Source organism: Ranitomeya variabilis, chromosome 6 (assembly GCF_051348905.1).
Source record: "Ranitomeya variabilis isolate aRanVar5 chromosome 6, aRanVar5.hap1, whole genome shotgun sequence".
In the NCBI taxonomy this organism is placed as follows: Eukaryota; Metazoa; Chordata; class Amphibia; order Anura; family Dendrobatidae; genus Ranitomeya; species Ranitomeya variabilis.
The window spans coordinates 34,034,084-34,051,714 of NC_135237.1; the positions used below are offsets into that span (position 1 = coordinate 34,034,084).

The 17,631-nt window shown below is 56.1% G+C and overlaps 1 protein-coding gene across 2 annotated transcripts in view; it reads right to left on the bottom strand.

Annotated features, from left to right (window-relative positions):
* Positions 1 to 17,631, bottom strand: part of ANKIB1 (ankyrin repeat and IBR domain containing 1) — a 93,987-nt gene that overhangs the window by 9,686 nt on the left and 66,670 nt on the right. For both annotated transcript variants that reach the window (XM_077268198.1, XM_077268197.1), the window contains exons 17-18: positions 6,904 to 6,955; positions 5,606 to 5,714 (exon numbers count right to left, since the gene is read on the bottom strand). In XM_077268198.1, coding sequence (XP_077124313.1) covers positions 5,606 to 5,714; positions 6,904 to 6,955 — 161 coding nt within the window. The remainder of the gene's footprint in view (positions 1 to 5,605; positions 5,715 to 6,903; positions 6,956 to 17,631) is intronic.

The window sequence follows — 17,631 nt, forward strand, 5'->3', positions numbered from 1 at the left end:
TGGTGGAGGACACCCTGGGAGAAAAACCCGCTTGGCCTAGAATCCAGGACTCAACAGCCAGGCCGTCAAAGACAGGGCCCTTGAGTTCTGATGGAAAATTGGGCCCTGTGAAAGAAGATCCGTGCGATCTGGAAGACGCCAAGGGACGTCGGTTACCAGCTGAACCATTTCGGCGTACCATGCCCAACGCGGCCAGTCTGGCGCGACGAGAATCACTGGTACCCCCTCTGTCCTGATCTTTTTGATGACCCTCGGTAGTAGGGGAAGAGGAGGAAAAATGTACGGGAGTCGGAATTGGCGCCAAGGCAGGACCAGGGCGTCTACTCCGAGGGCCCGTGGGTCGAGGGACCGAGCAAGGAACTGAGGAACCTTGTTGTTCATCCTGGAAGCCATAAGATCCACATCCGGGGTCCCCCAGCGATGGCAAATCTGCTGGAAGACCTCCGGGTGGAGGGACCACTCTCCGGAGGCGATGCCCTGGCGGCTGAGGAAGTCCGCCGCCCAATTTTCCACACCTGGAATGTGGATCGCCGAGATGGTCGAATGGTTCGACTCCGCCCAATGGAGGATGTGAGACACCTCGAGCATGGCCGTCCTGCTGCGAGTTCCGCCCTGACGATTGATATACGCCACGGCCGTGGCGTTGTCGGACTGGATTCTGACTGGATTACCTGCCAGAAGACGGTGAAACTGGTACAATGCTAGCCTGATAGCTCGAATCTCGAGGATATTGATGGCAAGGCGAGACTCTTGAGCGGACCACCGCCCCTGGGCTGTGTGATGGTTGAAGACCGCTCCCCAGCCTATGAGACTGGCATCGGTGGTCACCACCAGCCACCGTACTGGGAGAAAGGACCTTCCCTGAGTTAGGGAGGACTTCAGCGTCCACCACCTGAGGGTCTTCCTGACCCGAGGGGACAGGATGAATCGGCGATCGAGGGAGGACGGGTTGCCGTCCCAAGCCGACAATAGTGCATGTTGCAGGGGACGGAGGTGAAACTGCGCAAATGGGACCGCTTCCATGGCCGCTACCATCTGCCCGAGAACTCGCATGCTGGCGCGAATGGAGTGGGATACTGGGCGAGAAAGACGCTGGGCTCCCTGCTGCAAGGCCAAAACCTTGTCTTGAGGGAGTATGACCAGACCGCGGGAAGTGTCTAGTATCATCCCCAGGAAGGAGATTTGTTGAGCCGGAATTGGAGAAGATTTTTCGTAATTTATCTTCCATCCCAGACGAGAAAGAGTATCCACCGTGAGAACGACGGACTCTTCGCACGCCGGGTAGGAAGGACCCTTTATCAGTAGATCGTCCAAGTACGGAATTACCACCACTCCCCTGGAATGAAGAATGGCCATGGCAGCCGCCATGACCTTCGTGAAAACTCTGGGGGCGGTGGCGAGACCGAAGGGCAAGGCCACAAATTGGAAGTGTTCCCCGCAAAAGGCGAAGCGAAGGAACTGCTGATGCGGAGGGAAAATCGGTATGTGCAGGTAGGCATCCTTGATGTCTATGGATGCCAGGAATTCTCCCTTTTCCATAGACGCGACCACAGAACGGAGGGATTCCATCCTGAAGTGTCTGATTTTTATGAATCTGTTTAGTAGCTTCAGGTCTAGGATCAGACGAAGTGATCCGTCCTTCTTTGGAACCACGAACAGATTCGAATAGAAACCCTTGAATCTTTGTTCTAGGGGGACCGGAATGATGACTCCGTCCCTTTGTAGTGCCCGTATTTCCTGGAGAAACGCTGTGGTCTTTGACCTTTGAGGGCAAGATTGGAAGAAGCGTGTAGGGGGGAGGGAGGAAAATTCTATCTTGTATCCGGTGGACACCAGCTCTCTGACCCACTCGTCGGAAACGACTGAGAGCCAGGTCTGATGGAACAAAAGTAGACGTCCGCCTACTTTGTCGGAGTCCACCGGATGGAGCAAGGAGTCATTGGGCGGAGGATCCTTGGGATGCGGATCCCTTAGATCCGGGAGGTTTAGGCCTGGGTCTCCAGTTACGATTAGGTCTGTAAGAGACCTGGGTGCCTCGGCCACCGCGCGAACCCCGTCCAGATGCGGGGGTAGGAGATGAGGAAGACCAGTTGGAATTGGGCCGAAACGGCCGAAATGGAGGTTGCTGCTGGTACCGAAAGGGCCGGGTAGGCTTTTGCTGGGGGAGAAATTTACTTTTCCCTCCGGTAGCATCCGAGATCATTTGGTCCAATTTTTCTCCAAATAACCGACCCGCCTGGTAAGGCAGGGCTGTTAGAGAGCGTTTAGAAGCCGAATCTGCTCGCCAATCCCTGAGCCACAGGGCTCTCCTGATGGAGATTGCATTGGCGGCTGCCTGTGCAGCGCAATTAGCTGCGTCCATAGAGGCGTTGACTATGAAATCTCCGGCCTGCGCTATCTGGTTAACCAGGATGCTGGCTTCTGGAGGTAAATCACTGGCTTGGATGTTAGAGGAAAGAGTCTCAGTCCAAGAGACCATAGCCTTAGCCACCCAGGAGGCGGCGAAGGATGGGAAGAGAGACGCTCCTGTGGCCTCGAAGGCGGAACGAGCCAGATAATCAATCTGGCGATCGGAGGGATTCTTAACGGAGGAACCGTCCGAAAGAGACAGGATGGTCTTGGACGCGAGGTGTGACACAGCAGGGTCCACCGAGGGAGACTGTAGCCAGTCTTTGACTAATTCCCGAGAAAAGGGGTATTTGGCCTCTATGAATTTTTGCCCTATGAAGCGTTTATCTGGGCGATCCCTATGTTTTTGTACAACCTCTTTGAAGTGAGGGTGAGTGACAAAAACCTTTTTAACCCGTTTAGTTTTTTTGAAAGACACCGCGTGTTCGGGTTCCGATGCGGTGTCCTCAGTCACCTTCAGGGTCTGATTTACCGCCTCAATGAGAGAGTCGAGAGACTCCTGGGAGGAGGGGGGTTCCTGAACGTAGGAAATGTCGGACTCATATTCAGAGTCATCCGATTTAGGAGAAGGGGACCGGGAAGCAGAGCTTGCGGGTACTGAAGGGCCCGCTAGCTGATGGTCAGGGGATGAAACGTGAACACGTTTTCTAGAGCCCCGGTTGGAAAGTGACCGGTTACGCCCCCTGCTGGTAGACGACTCCATATCGTCGTCTGAATCCTCCATGGTCCGACCTGGAGGGGGGCCCCGGAGGGAGTCAATTGCCCTGGCTAGGGAAGCCACAGATCGTGACAGAGAGGTTGCCCACTCAGGGGGACTAGGCTCTACCGGGTCGACGGCTGCGGCATCGGCGACGGTACCGGCGTCGGCAAGGGGCGGCTGCACAGAGGGTGAGACGCAGTCTACACACAAGGGGCTAGTGTGGGCTCGGGGCAGGGCCGCATTGCAAGTGGCACATACAGTGAAAAACACTGTGTGCTTCTTGTTACCCTTTTTTGTCTCCTTGGATTGAGACATGGTGCCTTGGGGACAGAGCGGGCAGAATGCGCAGAGAAGGGGTTAAGCTTTCTTGAAGCAGCTTACCCACGGTCCTTTCTGTGTCCCCAGAGAGAGATTGGCGGTTCTTTTCCAGGAATTCTCCAGGAGCGCTGCAGCAGCGTGGGCTCCGTACAGAGAGAGAGTGAGAATATGGCCCCCGAGATTTGGAGAGCGCTTCTCGTCCCAGACGAGAAGCGCCGGTGTAGGGGGCGGAGCTACGGCCGTGGGAGGAGATTTTTCCCCCTGCGGCCTACTCCGGCTGAAGAAGCCGGGGACTAAATTTTAGGGCCTGCCGACGATGTGCGGCGGCGGCCGCGACGTAGCGCCGCCGAGCACCACCGACCCCCGGTCGGCGGTGCCTCTCCCTGGGGACCCGGACCGCAACGCTACCGCTAAGGGGGAGCAGGGGGAGATCCCCTGAAGGTACTTACAGCCGCCTGTCCCGGTTCTCACAGGCCTGCGGACGCTCCTGTGAGGATGTGCACTCAATCCATGCACCCTGGACGGGGATGGAGAGGCCCCTGATGCATCAGGCTGCAGTAGCAGATGGGGGCTGCGGCACAACATCCCCTCCGGACTGCATTCTTCTCCAAATTACATTGCTGTAATGCAGGGTCCTGGAGGGGATTGGGGGAAAGCGGGACCGTATAGGAACCGTTGCCCTGGCGCAAACGTTTCGTGCGCCATACGTCGCAGGAGAGGGACGGGGAGGTATACTCGCCGTGCTCGCCTGTTGTTGGTTCGGGGGAGAGCGGACCCTATGAAAAAAGGACCCGTCGCCCCCTTCACTCCGTTAAATTAAAAATTAAAAATTTACATAAAATTAAAAAATCAAAAATCAAAATAAATAAAGTTGGGGTCTGGGAAAAAAGACCCAAGTGCCTCCTAAGACACTAAGCAAGAACTGGTTGAAATTGTATCCAGTGAAGGGGTGTATACTGCAGAGGAGGAGTTAAATTTTCTGTCTACTTAGTGTCCTCCTAGTGGCAGCAAGCATACACCCCATGGTCCTGTGTCCCCCAATGAGGCGTAGGAGAAATACAAAATAGCTGTCAATCGACATCAATCTGGGGCACCATGCAAAATCTCACCTCGTGGGGTCTCCTTGATCATGAGGAAGGTGAGAGATCAGCCTAATACTACATGGGGGGGGAGTTGTTAATGATCTCAAGGCAGCTGGGACCACAGTCACCAAGAAAACCATTGGTAACACATTACGCCGTAAAGGTTTAAAATCCTGCAGTGCCCGCAAGATCCCCCTGCACAAGAAGGCACATGTCCAGGCCCATCTGAAGTTTCCAATGAACACCTGGATGATTCTGTGAGTGATTGGGAGAAGGTTCTGTGGTCAGATGAGACAAAAATTGACCTCTCTGGCATTAACTCAACTCGCCGTGCTTGAAGAGAAATGCTGCCTATGACCCAAAGAACATTGTCCCCACTGTCAAGCATGATGGTGGAAACATTATGTTTTGGGGGTGTTTCTATGCTAAGGGCACAGGACTACTTCACCGCATCAATGGGAGAATGGATGGAGCAATGTACCATGAAATCCTGAGTGACAACCTTCTTCCCTCCACCAGGACATTAAAAATGGGTCGTGGCTGGGTCTTCCAGCAGGACAATGGCCCAAAATATACAGCCAAGGCAACAAATGAGAGGCTCAAAAAGAAACACATTAAGGTCATGGAGTGGCCTAGCCAGTCTCCAGACCTTAATCCTATAGAAAACTTAAGGAGGGAGATGAAGCTCCGAGTTGCCAAGCGACAGCCTCAAAATCTTAATGATTTAGAGATGATCTGCAAAGAGGAGTGGACCAAAATTCCTCCTGACATGTGCGCAAACCTCATCATCAACTACAAAAAACGTCTGACTGCTGTGCTTGCCAACAAGGGTTTTACCACCAACTACTAAGTCTTGTTTGCCAGAGGGATCAAATACTTATTTCTCACTGCAAAATGCAAATAAATTTATAGAATTTATACAATGTGATTTTCTGGATTTTGTTTTTGATATTGTATCTCTCAATGTTAAAATTAACCTACCCTTAAAATTATAGACTGTTCATGTCTTTGTCAGTGGGCAAACTTAAAAAATCAGCAAGGGATCAAATACTTATTTCCCCCACTGTAACTAACCCTACAGTCCATCCAAACTTACCCAACGTGTTCTCCGTGTGATCGTCTAGATCAGGAGTGTTGCTCCTCATACTGTGCAAGTCGCGGCGACGCTGCCGGTGCCTTCTCCGATACTGGAATTCTGCGTATTCCTGCGAGTGGATACAGAGAAACTTCCATAAGAGGAAAATTCTTTACCATCACAGACACGATCAGCCTCATTTGTATCGTATCACTACATGCTTTTCTCAGAGACTCCTTAAAGGGGCATCTCCACAATCTGTAGGTTCCGCCTCCTAGAACACAGAGATTGAAACGAGCACCGTGTCAGGAGCCGCGAGGCAGAATCACTAAAGTGAATGGGGCTCTAGTAAGTGACGACGTCCTCAACAGCGCCTCCACAGGGAAAATAAGGCCGTACATGGTGCCCAGTGACAACAATGAAGTGCAAGGACAATTTGGGTCCTCCAGAAGAAAAAAGGGATAAGTAACCCACGCTATTAAAGGGGATGTTCACAAATGGGTTGGTCCACAGGCTTGCACCATCTAAAAATAACAAAATCAGCCTTAGTCGGGGTGACTACTGCTCCTGCACTGCTGCCTCGCCGCTGCCCCTGGTCTTTGAGGACATGGCTGAAGTGGTGACCGCTGCAGCCAATCGCGGTGCCAAGGTAGACAATATAAGTCCGCTGAGACCAGTGACTGGTTGCAGCGGTTACAAACAGTAGAGAAGACATTACAAAGACCAATAGCAGCGCTGGGACATAAAGGAATGCATAAATAATGGATAAAACCCCTCCATAAAGGGATATTCCAGCTATAGCAAAAAAATACATATTTGTAAGTAAAAGAAATGAAAACTTCCTAAATTTACTGTGGTACAATAAAAAGGTAGCGGCCTGGTTATAGTGACAGAAATCTGTCCTAAAATGTTAAAGGGACAGGTCCTCAGTGAGCATGTGCAGTAGGAAGCTCAACGTATGTGACGTGGAGATTACCCGGTGGTCGGCGGTTCGCCTCTTTTTATCCCTATTTTATTGTAGTATAGGGATTATTTCCATACGGAAAACAAACATGATTTTTTTAATTAAAGGCATTTGGTAATTTATTGAGAATTACTTTTTTTATTTACTCATTTTTCGATTTCCGGAGCACTCGGGGTATATGAAAAGCAGAGAACCTTTCTTACCTAATACACAGTTTATTTAAAAAAAAAAACAACCTGAATAATGTATTTGGAGTAATTAGCAGACGTGATGATCCATGACATCTACATGACTAATAGCTATTACCGGCACGAGAGGAAAGTCTTATATCAATCTGATTAAAAACACCTCTTACCTCCGGGGAAGCAAATCCTAAATACTCCCAGTCCCATGTTCCTCCAGCAAAACTAAAAAAAAAAAAAACACACACAAAAGAAAGAAAAATCAGCAGGATAAGATGATGCGGCCAATTTTGTTGGTTTTTACTGCAGCATTTGTATTTATGTTGTGTAATGCTCAACTTCTCCTGCGGAGGCACTGCAGGCAAATTGAGCACCTACTTTCAGGTTTCACCACAGATTAGAAATGATCGCTGGTAGGGGTCTCAGTACATTGTCAAGGGAGCCTTCTAAAAAGGACGCACTACCCTACGAGGAGTTCCTAATCCCCTTCCCACTCCATAATGTACTAGAACATCACATGGAGTGGGCTCAGGAACTAAGCTGCCTCCACGGAGGGCAGGTGCCGGCCGTGCCGTACACTCAGCACCTGTCTCTAATAGCATTGGCATTTAGGTGGCACGATCCTGGTGGGGACGTCCATTCAGACGTCTACTGCCCCCTCACGGGGTACAAAGTTGTTGTTTTTTTAAATATTAAAAAAAATAAGAAAAAAAACTAAAAAATAAAGATATTACAAAAGTAAACAGTCAGTATTGCCACGTCTGTAAAAAGCTGTTATACTAAATTTAACATAAAGGTAAACACCAGAATTGTAATTTTTAAATGTTTTTGTCACCACACCACCCACAAAAAATGCAATACCAATGGATCAAAACAACGCAAAAAAATAAACCCTCACGGAGGTCCATCGTATATTAAAATGTGTCTTCTTAAAGGGGGTTTTCCAGTCTCTTTCCCAGTGCACTTTGTTTTAAAAAGACAAAAAAATTAGGTTTCTCACCCTCCCCAGGTCCGGCGCTGAATCTCTGCCGCTGCTACTGGTGTATTGTCTGTATATATATATATATATATATATATACACAGTGGGGCAAAAAAGTATTTAGTCAGTCAGCAATAGTGCAAGTTCCACCACTTAAACAGATGAGAGGTGTCTGTAATTTACATCATAGGTAGACCTCAACTATGGGAGACAAACTGAGAAAAAAAAATCCAGAAAATCACATTGTCTGTTTTTTTATCATTTTATTTGCATATTATGGTGGAAAATAAGTATTTGGTCAGAAACAAAATTTCATCTCAATACTTTGTAATATATCCTTTGTTGCAAATGACAGAGGTCAAACGTTTTCTGTAAGTCTTCACAAGGTTGCCACACACTGTTGTTGGTATTTCGGCCCATTCGTCCATGCAGATCTCCTCTAGAGCAGTGATGTTTTTGGCTTTTCGCTTGGCAACACGGACTTTCAACTCCCTCCAAAGGTTTTCTATAGGGTTGAGATCTGGAGACTGGCTAGGCCACTCCAGGACCTTGAAATGCTTCTTACGAAGCCACTCCTTCGTTGCCCTGGCGGTGTGCTTTGGATCATTGTCATGTTGAAAGACCCAGCCACGTTTCATCTTCAATGCCCTTGCTGATGGAAGGAGGTTTGCACTCAAAATCTCACGATACATGGCCCCATTCATTCTTTCATGTACCCGGATCAGTCGTCCTGGCCCCTTTGCAGAGAAACAGCCCCAAAGCATGATGTTTCCACCACCATGCTTTACAGTAGGTATGGTGTTTGATGGATGCAACTCAGTATTCTTTTTCCTCCAAACACGACAAGTTGTGTTTCTGCCAAACAGTTCCAGTTTGGTTTCATCAGACCATAGGACATTCTCCCAAAACTCCTCTGGATCATCCAAATGCTCTCTAGCAAACTTCAGACGGGCCCGGACATGTACTGGCTTAAGCAGTGGGACACGTCTGGCACTGCAGGATCTGAGTCCATGGTGGCGTAGTGTGTTACTTATGGTAGGCCTTGTTACATTGGTCCCAGCTCTCTGCAGTTCATTCACTAGGTCCCCCCGCGTGGTTCTGGGACTTTTGCTCACCGTTCTTGTGATCATTCTAACCCCACGGGGTGGGATTTTGCGTGGAGCCCCAGATCGAGGGAGATTATCAGTGGTCTTGAATGTCTTCCATTTTCTAATTATTGCTCCCACTGTTGATTTCTTCACTCCAAGCTGGTTGGCTATTGCAGATTCAGTCTTCCCAGCCTGGTGCAGGGCTACAATTTTGTTTCTGGTGTCCTTTGACAGCTCTTTGGTCTTCACCATAGTGGAGTTTGGAGTCAGACTGTTTGAGGGTGTGCACAGGTGTCTTTTTATACTGATAACAAGTTTAAACAGGTGCCATTACTACAGGTAATGAGTGGAGGAAAGAGGAGACTCTTAAAGAAGAAGTTACAGGTCTGTGAGAGCCAGAAATCTTGATTGTTTGTTTCTGACCAAATACTTATTTTCCACCATAATATGCAAATAAAATGATAAAAAAACAGACAATGTGATTTTCTGGTTTTTTTTTTCTCAGTTTGTCTCCCATGGTTGAGGTCTACCTATGATGTAAATTACAGACGCCTCTCATCTTTTTAAGTGGTGGAACTTGCACTATTGCTGACTGACTAAATACTTTTTTGCCCCACTGTGTGTGTGTATATATATATATATATATATATATATATAATTGCCTAGAATACTACTTCCTGCAATTTGTGCCAACTTCCGTGGCTTTGTCCGGAGCTAATGTCCGGAGCTAATGTCCGGAGCTAAGTGACGTCACCAGTGTCCTACACCCAGGCAGAGCACAGGGGCCCCAGGCAGCCTATGGGGCCCCAGGCAGAGCACAGTGGCCCCAGACAGAGCACAGGGGCCCCAGGCAGCATATGGGGCCCCAGGCAGAGCACAGGGGCCCCAGGCAGCATATGGGGCCCCAGGCAGAGCACAGGGGCCCCAGGCAGCATATGGGGCCCCAGGCAGAGCACAGTGGCCCCAGGCAGAACATGGGGCCCCAGGCAGAGCACAGGGGCCCCAGGCAGCATATGGGGCCCCAGGCAGAGCACAGTGGCCCCAGGCAGAGCACAGGGGCCCCAGGCAGAGCACAGGGGCCCCAGGCAGCATATGGGGCCCCAGGCAGAGCACAGTGGCCCCAAGCAGAGCACAGTGGCCCCAGGCAGAACACAGGGGCCCCAGGCAGAGCACAGGGGCCTTAGGCAGAGCACAGGGGCCCCAGGCAGCATATGGGGCCCCAGGCAGAGCACAGGGGCCCCAGGCAGCATATGGGGCCCCAGGCAGAGCACAGTGGCCCCAGGCAGCATATGGGGCCCCAGGCAGAGCACAGTGGCCCCAGGCAGAGCACAGGGGCCCCAGGCAGAATATGGGGCCCCAGGCAGAGCACAGGGGCCCCAGGCAGCTTATGGAGCCCCAGGCAGAGCACAGTGGCCCCAGGCAGTACATGGGGCCCCAGGCAGAGCACAGTGGCCCCAGGCAGAGCACAGGGGCCCCAGGCAGAACATGAGGCCCCAGGCAGAGCACAGGGGCCCCAGGCAGAGCACAGGGGCCCCAGGCAGCATATGGGGCCCCAGGCAGAGCACAGGGGCCCCAGGCAGCATATGGGGCCCCAGGCAGAGCACAGTGGCCCCAGGCAGCATATGGGGCCCCAGGCAGAGCACAGTGGCCCCAGGCAGAGCACAGGGGCCCCAGGCAGCATATGGGGCCCCAGGCAGAGCGATGTGGTCCCAGGCAGAGCACAGGGGCCCCAGGCAGCATATGGGGCCCCAGGCAGAGCACAGGGGCCCCAGGCAGCATATGGGGCCCCAGGCAGAGCACAGTGGCCCCAGGCAGAGCACACACCAAATCGGAGGCCGAGGGGCCCCGCCAACCAAATCGGAGGCCGAGGGGCCCCGCCAACCAAATCGGAGGCCGAGGAGCCCCGCCCACCAAATCGAAGGCCGAGGGTCCCCGCCCACCAAATTATTCTTACATTTGAATAAATAAAGTATATATGGATTCTAGACTCCCGATTCTTTAGAATCGGGCTGCCATCTAGTATATATATATATACATACACACACACACACACACACACACACACACACACACACACACACACATATATTATATATATTATATATATTATATATCTAATATATAATTGCCTAGAATACTACTTCCTGCAATTTGTGCCAACTTCCGTGGCTTTGTCCGGAGCTAATGTCCTGAAATAATGTCCGGAGCTAATGTCCGGAGATAAGTGACGTCACCAGTGTCCTACACCCAGGCAGAGCACAGGGACCCCAGGCAGCATATGGGGCCCCAGGCAGCATATGGGGCCCCAGGCAGAGCACAGTGGTCCCAGGCAGAGCACAGGGGCCCCAGGCAGCCTATAGGGCCCCAGGCAGAGCACAGTGGCCCCAGGCAGAGCACAGGGGCCCCAGGCAGCATATGGGGCCCCAGGCAGAGCACAGGGGCCCCAGGCAGCATATGGGGCCCCAGGCAGAGCACAGTGGCCCCAGGCAGAGCACAGGGGCCCCAGGCAGAACATGGGGCCCCAGGCAGAGCACAGGGGCCCCAGGCAGAGCACAGGGGCCCCAGGCAGCATATGGGGCCCCAGGCAGAGCACAGGGGCCCCAGGCAGAGCACAGGGGCCCCAGGCAGCATATGGGGCCCCAGGCAGAGCACAGGGGCCCCAGGCAGCATATGGGGCCCCAGGCAGAGCACAGTGGCCCCAGGCAGAGCACAGGGGCCCCAGGCAGAACATGGGGCCCCAGGCAGAGCACAGGGGCCCCAGGCAGCATATGGGGCCCCAGGCAGAGCACAGGGGCCCCAGGCAGCATATGGGGCCCCAGGCAGAGCACAGTGGCCCCAGGCAGCATATGGGGCCCCAGGCAGAGCACAGTGGCCCCAGGCAGAGCACAGGGGCCCCAGGCAGCATAGGGGGCCCCAGGCAGAGCACAGTGGTCCCAGGCAGAGCACAGGGGCCCCAGGCAGCTTATGGGGCCCCAGGCAGAGCACAGTGGCCCCAGGCAGAACATGGGGCCCCAGGCAGAGCACAGTGGCCCCAGGCAGAGCACAGGGGCCCCAGGCAGAACATGGGGCCCCAGGCAGAGCACAGGGGCCCCAGGCAGCATATGGGGCCCCAGGCAGAGCACAGAGGCCCCAGGCAGCATATGGGGCCCCAGGCAGAGCACAGTGGCCCCAGGCAGAGCACACACCAAATCAGAGGCCGAGGGGCCCCGCCAACCAAATCGGAGGCCGAGGGGCCCCGCCAACCAAATTGGAGGCCGAGGAGCCCCGCCCACCAAATCGAAGGCCGAGTGGCCCCGCCCACCAAATCGAAGGCCGAGTGGCCCCGCCCACCAAATCGGAGGCCGAGGGGCCCCGCCCACCAAATCAGAGGATAAGGGGCCCCGCCCACCAAATCAGAGGATAAGGGGCCCCGCCCACCAAATCGGAGGCCGAGGGGCCCCACCAACCAAATCGGAGGCCGAGGAGCCCCGCCCACCAAATCGAAGGCCGAGCGGCCCCGCCCACCAAAGCGGAGGCAGAGGGACCCCGCCCACCAAATCGGAGGCAGTGGGGCCCCGCCAACCAAAGCGGAGGCCGAGGGTCCCCGCCCACCAAATCGGAGGCAGAGGGACCCCGCCCACCAAATCGGAGGCCGAGGGTCCCCGCCCACCAAATCGGAGGTCGAGGGTCCCCGCCCACCAAATCGGAGGCCGAGGGTCCCCGCCCACCAAATCGGAGGCCGGTCCCCGCCCACCAAATCGGAGGCCGAGGGTCCCCACCCACCAAATCGGAGGACGAGGGGCCCCACCAACCAAATCGGAGGCTGAGGAGCCCCGCCCACCAAAAGTAAGTGCGGCCCCAAAAGTAAGTGCGCCCCGGGTGCAAAAGTAAGTGCGCCCCCGGGTGCAAAAGTAAGTGCGCCCCCGGGTGCAAAAGTAAGTGCGCCCCCGGGTGCAAAAGTAAGTGCGCCCCCGGGTGCAAAAGTAAGTGCGCCCCCGGGTGCAAAAGTAAGTGCGCCCCCGGGTGCAAAAGTAAGTGCGCCCCCGGGTGCAAAAGTAAGTGCGCCCCCGGGTGCAAAAGTAAGTGCGCCCCCGGGTGCAAAAGTAAGCGCGCCCCCGGCCCCGGGTGCAAAAGTAAGTGCGCCCCCCAGTCCCGTGTGTGAAAAGTGCTGCTGTAAAGCTGGTAGCGCTGTTCAAGCACCATGTATTTCCTTCAGGAAATGCCCATCTAATATATAATTGCCTAGAATACTACTTCCTGCAATTTGTGCCAACTTCCGTGGCTTTGTCCGGAGCTAATGTCCGGAGCTAATGTCCGTAGCTAATGTCCGGAGATAAGTGACGTCACCAGTGTCCTACACCCAGGCAGAGCACAGGGGCCCCAGGCAGCATATGGGGCCCCAGGCAGAGCACAGTGGCCCCAGGCAGAGCACAGGGGCCCCAGGCAGCATATGGGGCCCCAGGCAGAGCACAGTGGTCCCAGGCAGAGCACAGGGGCCCCAGGCAGCCTATGGGGCCCCACGCAGAGCACAGTGGCCCCAGGCAGAGCACAGGGGCCCCAGGCAGCATATGGGGCCCCAGGCAGAACACAGGGGCCCCAGGCAGCATATGGGGCCCCAGGCAGAGCACAGTGGCCCCAGGCAGAGCACAGGGGCCCCAGGCAGAACATGGGGCCCCAGGCAGAGCACAGGGGCCCCAGGCAGAGCACAGGGGCCCCAGGCAGCATATGGGGCCCCAGGCAGAGCACAGGGGCCCCAGGCAGAGCACAGGGGCCCCAGGCAGCATATGGGGCCCCAGGCAGAGCACAGGGGCCCCAGGCAGCATATGGGGCCCCAGGCAGCATATGGGGCCCCAGGCAGAGCACAGTGGCCCCAGGCAGAGCACAGGGGCCCCAGGCAGAACATGGGGCCCCAGGCAGAGCACAGGGGCCCCAGGCAGAGCACAGGGGCCCCAGGCAGCATATGGGGCCCCAGGCAGAGCACAGGGGCCCCAGGCAGAGCACAGTGGCCCCAGGCAGCATATGGGGCCCCAGGCAGAGCACAGTGGCCCCAGGCAGAGCACAGGGGCCCCAGGCAGCATATGGGGCCCCAGGCAGAGCACAGTGGTACCAGGCAGAGCACAGGGGCCCCAGGCAGCTTATGGGGCCCCAGGCAGAGCACAGTGGCCCCAGGCAGAACATGGGGCCCCAGGCAGAGCACAGTGGCCCCAGGCAGAGCACAGGGGCCCCAGGCAGAACATGGGGCCCCAGGCAGAGCACAGGGGCCCCAGGCAGAGCACAGGGGCCCCAGGCAGCATATGGGGCCCCAGGCAGAGCACAGGGGCCCCAGGCAGCATATGGGGCCCCAGGCAGAGCACAGTGGCCCCAGGCAGAGCACAGGGGCCCCAGGCAGCATATGGGGCCCCAGGCAGAGCACAGTGGTCCCAGGCAGAGCACAGGGGCCCCAGGCAGCCTATGGGGCCCCAGGCAGAACATGGGGCCCCAGGCAGAGCACTGGGGCCCCAGGCAGAGCACAGGGGCCCCAGGCAGCATATGGGGCCCCAGGCAGAGCACAGGGGCCCCAGGCAGAGCACAGGGGCCCCAGGCAGCATATGGGGCCCCAGGCAGAGCACAGGGGCCCCAGGTAGCATATGGGGCCCCAGGCAGAGCACAGTGGCCCCAGGCAGAGCACAGGGGCCCCAGGCAGAACATGGGGCCCCAGGCAGAGCACAGGGGTCCCAGGCACAGCACAGGGGCCACAGGCAGCATATGGGGCCCCAGGCAGAGCACAGTGGCCCCAGGCAGCATATGGGGCCCCAGGCAGAGCACAGTGGCCCCAGGCAGAGCACAGGGGCCCCAGGCAGCATAGGGGGCCCCAGGCAGAGCACAGTGGTCCCAGGCAGAGCACAGGGGCCCCAGGCAGCTTATGGGGCCCCAGGCAGAGCACAGTGGCCCCAGGCAGAACATGGGGCCCCAGGCAGAGCACAGTGGCCCCAGGCAGAACATGGGGCCCCAGGCAGAGCACAGGGGCCCCAGGCAGAGCACAGGGGCCCCAGGCAGCATATGGGGCACCAGGCAGAGCACAGAGGCCCCAGGCAGCATATGGGGGCCCCAGGCAGAGCACAGTGGCCCCAGGCAGAGCACACACCAAATCAGAGGCCGAGGGGCCCCGCCAACCAAATCGGAGGCCGAGGGGCCCCGCCAACCAAATTGGAGGCCGAGGAGCCCCGCCCACCAAATCGAAGGCCGAGTGGCCCCGCCCACCAAAGCGGAGGCCGAGGGGCCCGGCACCGCCCACCACATCGGAGGCCGAGGGTCCCCGCCCACCAAATCGGAGGCCGAGGGTCCCCGCCCACCAAATCGGAGGCCGAGGGTCCCCGCCCACCAAATCGGAGGCCGAGGGTCCCCGCCCACCAAATCGGAGGCCGAGGGTCCCCGCCCACCAAATCGGAGGCCGAGGGTCCCCGCCCACCAAATTGGATGCCGAGGGTCCCCGCCCACCAAATCGGAGGCCGAGGGTCCCCGCCCACCAAATCGGAGGCCGAGGGTCCCCGCCCACCAAATTGGAGGCCGAGGGTCCCCGCCCACCAAATCGGAGGCCGTGGGGCCCCGCCAACCAAATCGGAGGCCGAGGGTCCCCGCCCACCAAATTATTCTTACATTTATAAATAAAGTATATATGGATTCTAGACTCCCGATTCTTTAGAATCGGGCTGCCATCTAGTATATATATATATATATATATATATATATATATATATATATATATATATATATATATATATATATATATATATATATATATATATATATCTCTATCTATATATCTATATCTATATCCCCCCCGAGGTGCAATTTGTGCAATGGAAATCTCTGGGGCCCATCATTCAGAATGAAACAATGACTAACCCTTTAGGTATTAGTGCCACACACGCAGCGCCTGTATGATGCACCTTTACTTTTGACATTGTAATAAAAAAAATAATAATAATTGAGATTTTAATAAAAAAATATATTAAATAATAATACAAAAATACATTTTAATCTTTTTTTTTCCCCAGTTTCTTTGCCAACTTATAATATTCATGTCAACACAGAAATCATAAAGATTAAATCTAACATATATGTAAAACAAAATAAAAAAAAAAATTATATATATATATATATATATATATATATATATATATATATATATATAAAATATATAACGCTGGGAGCGTCACTCTGTCCGAAGCCTCTATAGACTGCGCAAGCGCACGCGCCGGCGCAGTCTAGACCCCACAGAGCGACGCTCCCAGGAGATCGCGGTATGTGTAAACACTGAACGCACACCGCGATCTCCAACGGAGAAGCAGGGACCGCCAGGAGGGTAAGTATATTTACCTGTCCCGTTCCTCCGTTGCGCGCTGCTCCTCCGTCCTCCGGTCCACATCCTCTGTCTGTGACGTTCACAGTTCAGAGGGCGCGATGACGCGCTTAATGCGCGCCGCCCTCTGACTGAACAGTCACAGCCAGAGGACCCGGAAGACAGACCGGCGCGCAGCGCTGGATCAGGCCCAGGTAACTATAGCAAGTGCCGGGGGCCTGAGCTAGCGGCGACTCCGGCACCTGACCCCCACAGCGCGCCGGTGTCCCCGCCTGCTCAGGCCCCCAGCACCGCCGCGCACAGCCACCGCACCCAGCACAGCCTGAGCCACCGCACCCAGCACAGCCTGAGCCACCGCACCCAGCACAGCCTGAGCCACCGCACCCAGCACAGCCTGAGCCACCGCACCCAGCACAGCCTGAGCCACCGCACCAAGCACAGCCACCGCACCCAGCACAGCCGCCCGCACCCAGCACAGCCTGAGCCACCGCACCCAGCACAGCCTGAGCCACCGCACCCAGCACAGCCTGAGCCACCGCACCCAGCACAGCCTGAGCCACCGCACCCAGCACACCCGCCGCAACCAGCACAGCCGCCGCACCCAGCACAGCCGCCGCACCCAGCACAGCCACGCACACCTAGCACAGCCACGCACAGCCGCCCGCACCCAGCACAGCCACGCACACCCAGCACAGCCACGCACACCCTGCACAGCCACGCACACCCTGCACAGCCACGCACACCCAGCACAGCCACGCACAGCCGCCTGCACTCAGCACAGCCACGCACACCCAGCACAGCCACGCACACCCTGCACAGCCACGCACACCCTGCACAGCCACGCACACCCAGCACAGCCACGCACAGCTGCCCGCACTCAGCACCGCCACGCACACCTAGCACAGCCACGCACACCCAGCACAGCCACGCACAGCCGCCCACACCCAGCACAGCCACGCACAGCCGCCCGCACTCAGCACAGCCACGCACAGCCGCCCGCACTCAGCACCGCCACGCACAGCCGCCCGCACTCAGCACCGCCACGCACGCACAGCACAGCCACATACAGCCGCCGCACCCAGCACAGCCACGCACAGCCACCGCACTCAGCACAGCCACGCACAGCCGCCCACACCCAGCACAGCCGCCCGCACCCAGCACAGCCACGCACAGCCGCCTGCACTCAGCACAGCCACGCACAGCCGCCCACACCCAGCACAACCACCCACAGCCACGCACAGCCGCCTGCACTCAGCACCGCCACGCACAGCTGCCCGCACTCGGCACCGCCACGCACAGCCGCCCACGCACAGCACAGCCACATACAGCCGCCCGCACTCAGCACAGCCGCCCGCACTTAGCACAGCCGCCCGCACTGATGGGGGCGCAGGATGGAGCAGCACATGATAGGGTGGAGCAGCACATGACAGGATGGGGGCGCAGGATGGAGCAGCACAGCCACCGCACCCAGCACAGCCACCGCACCAAGCACAGCCACCGCACCCAGCACAGC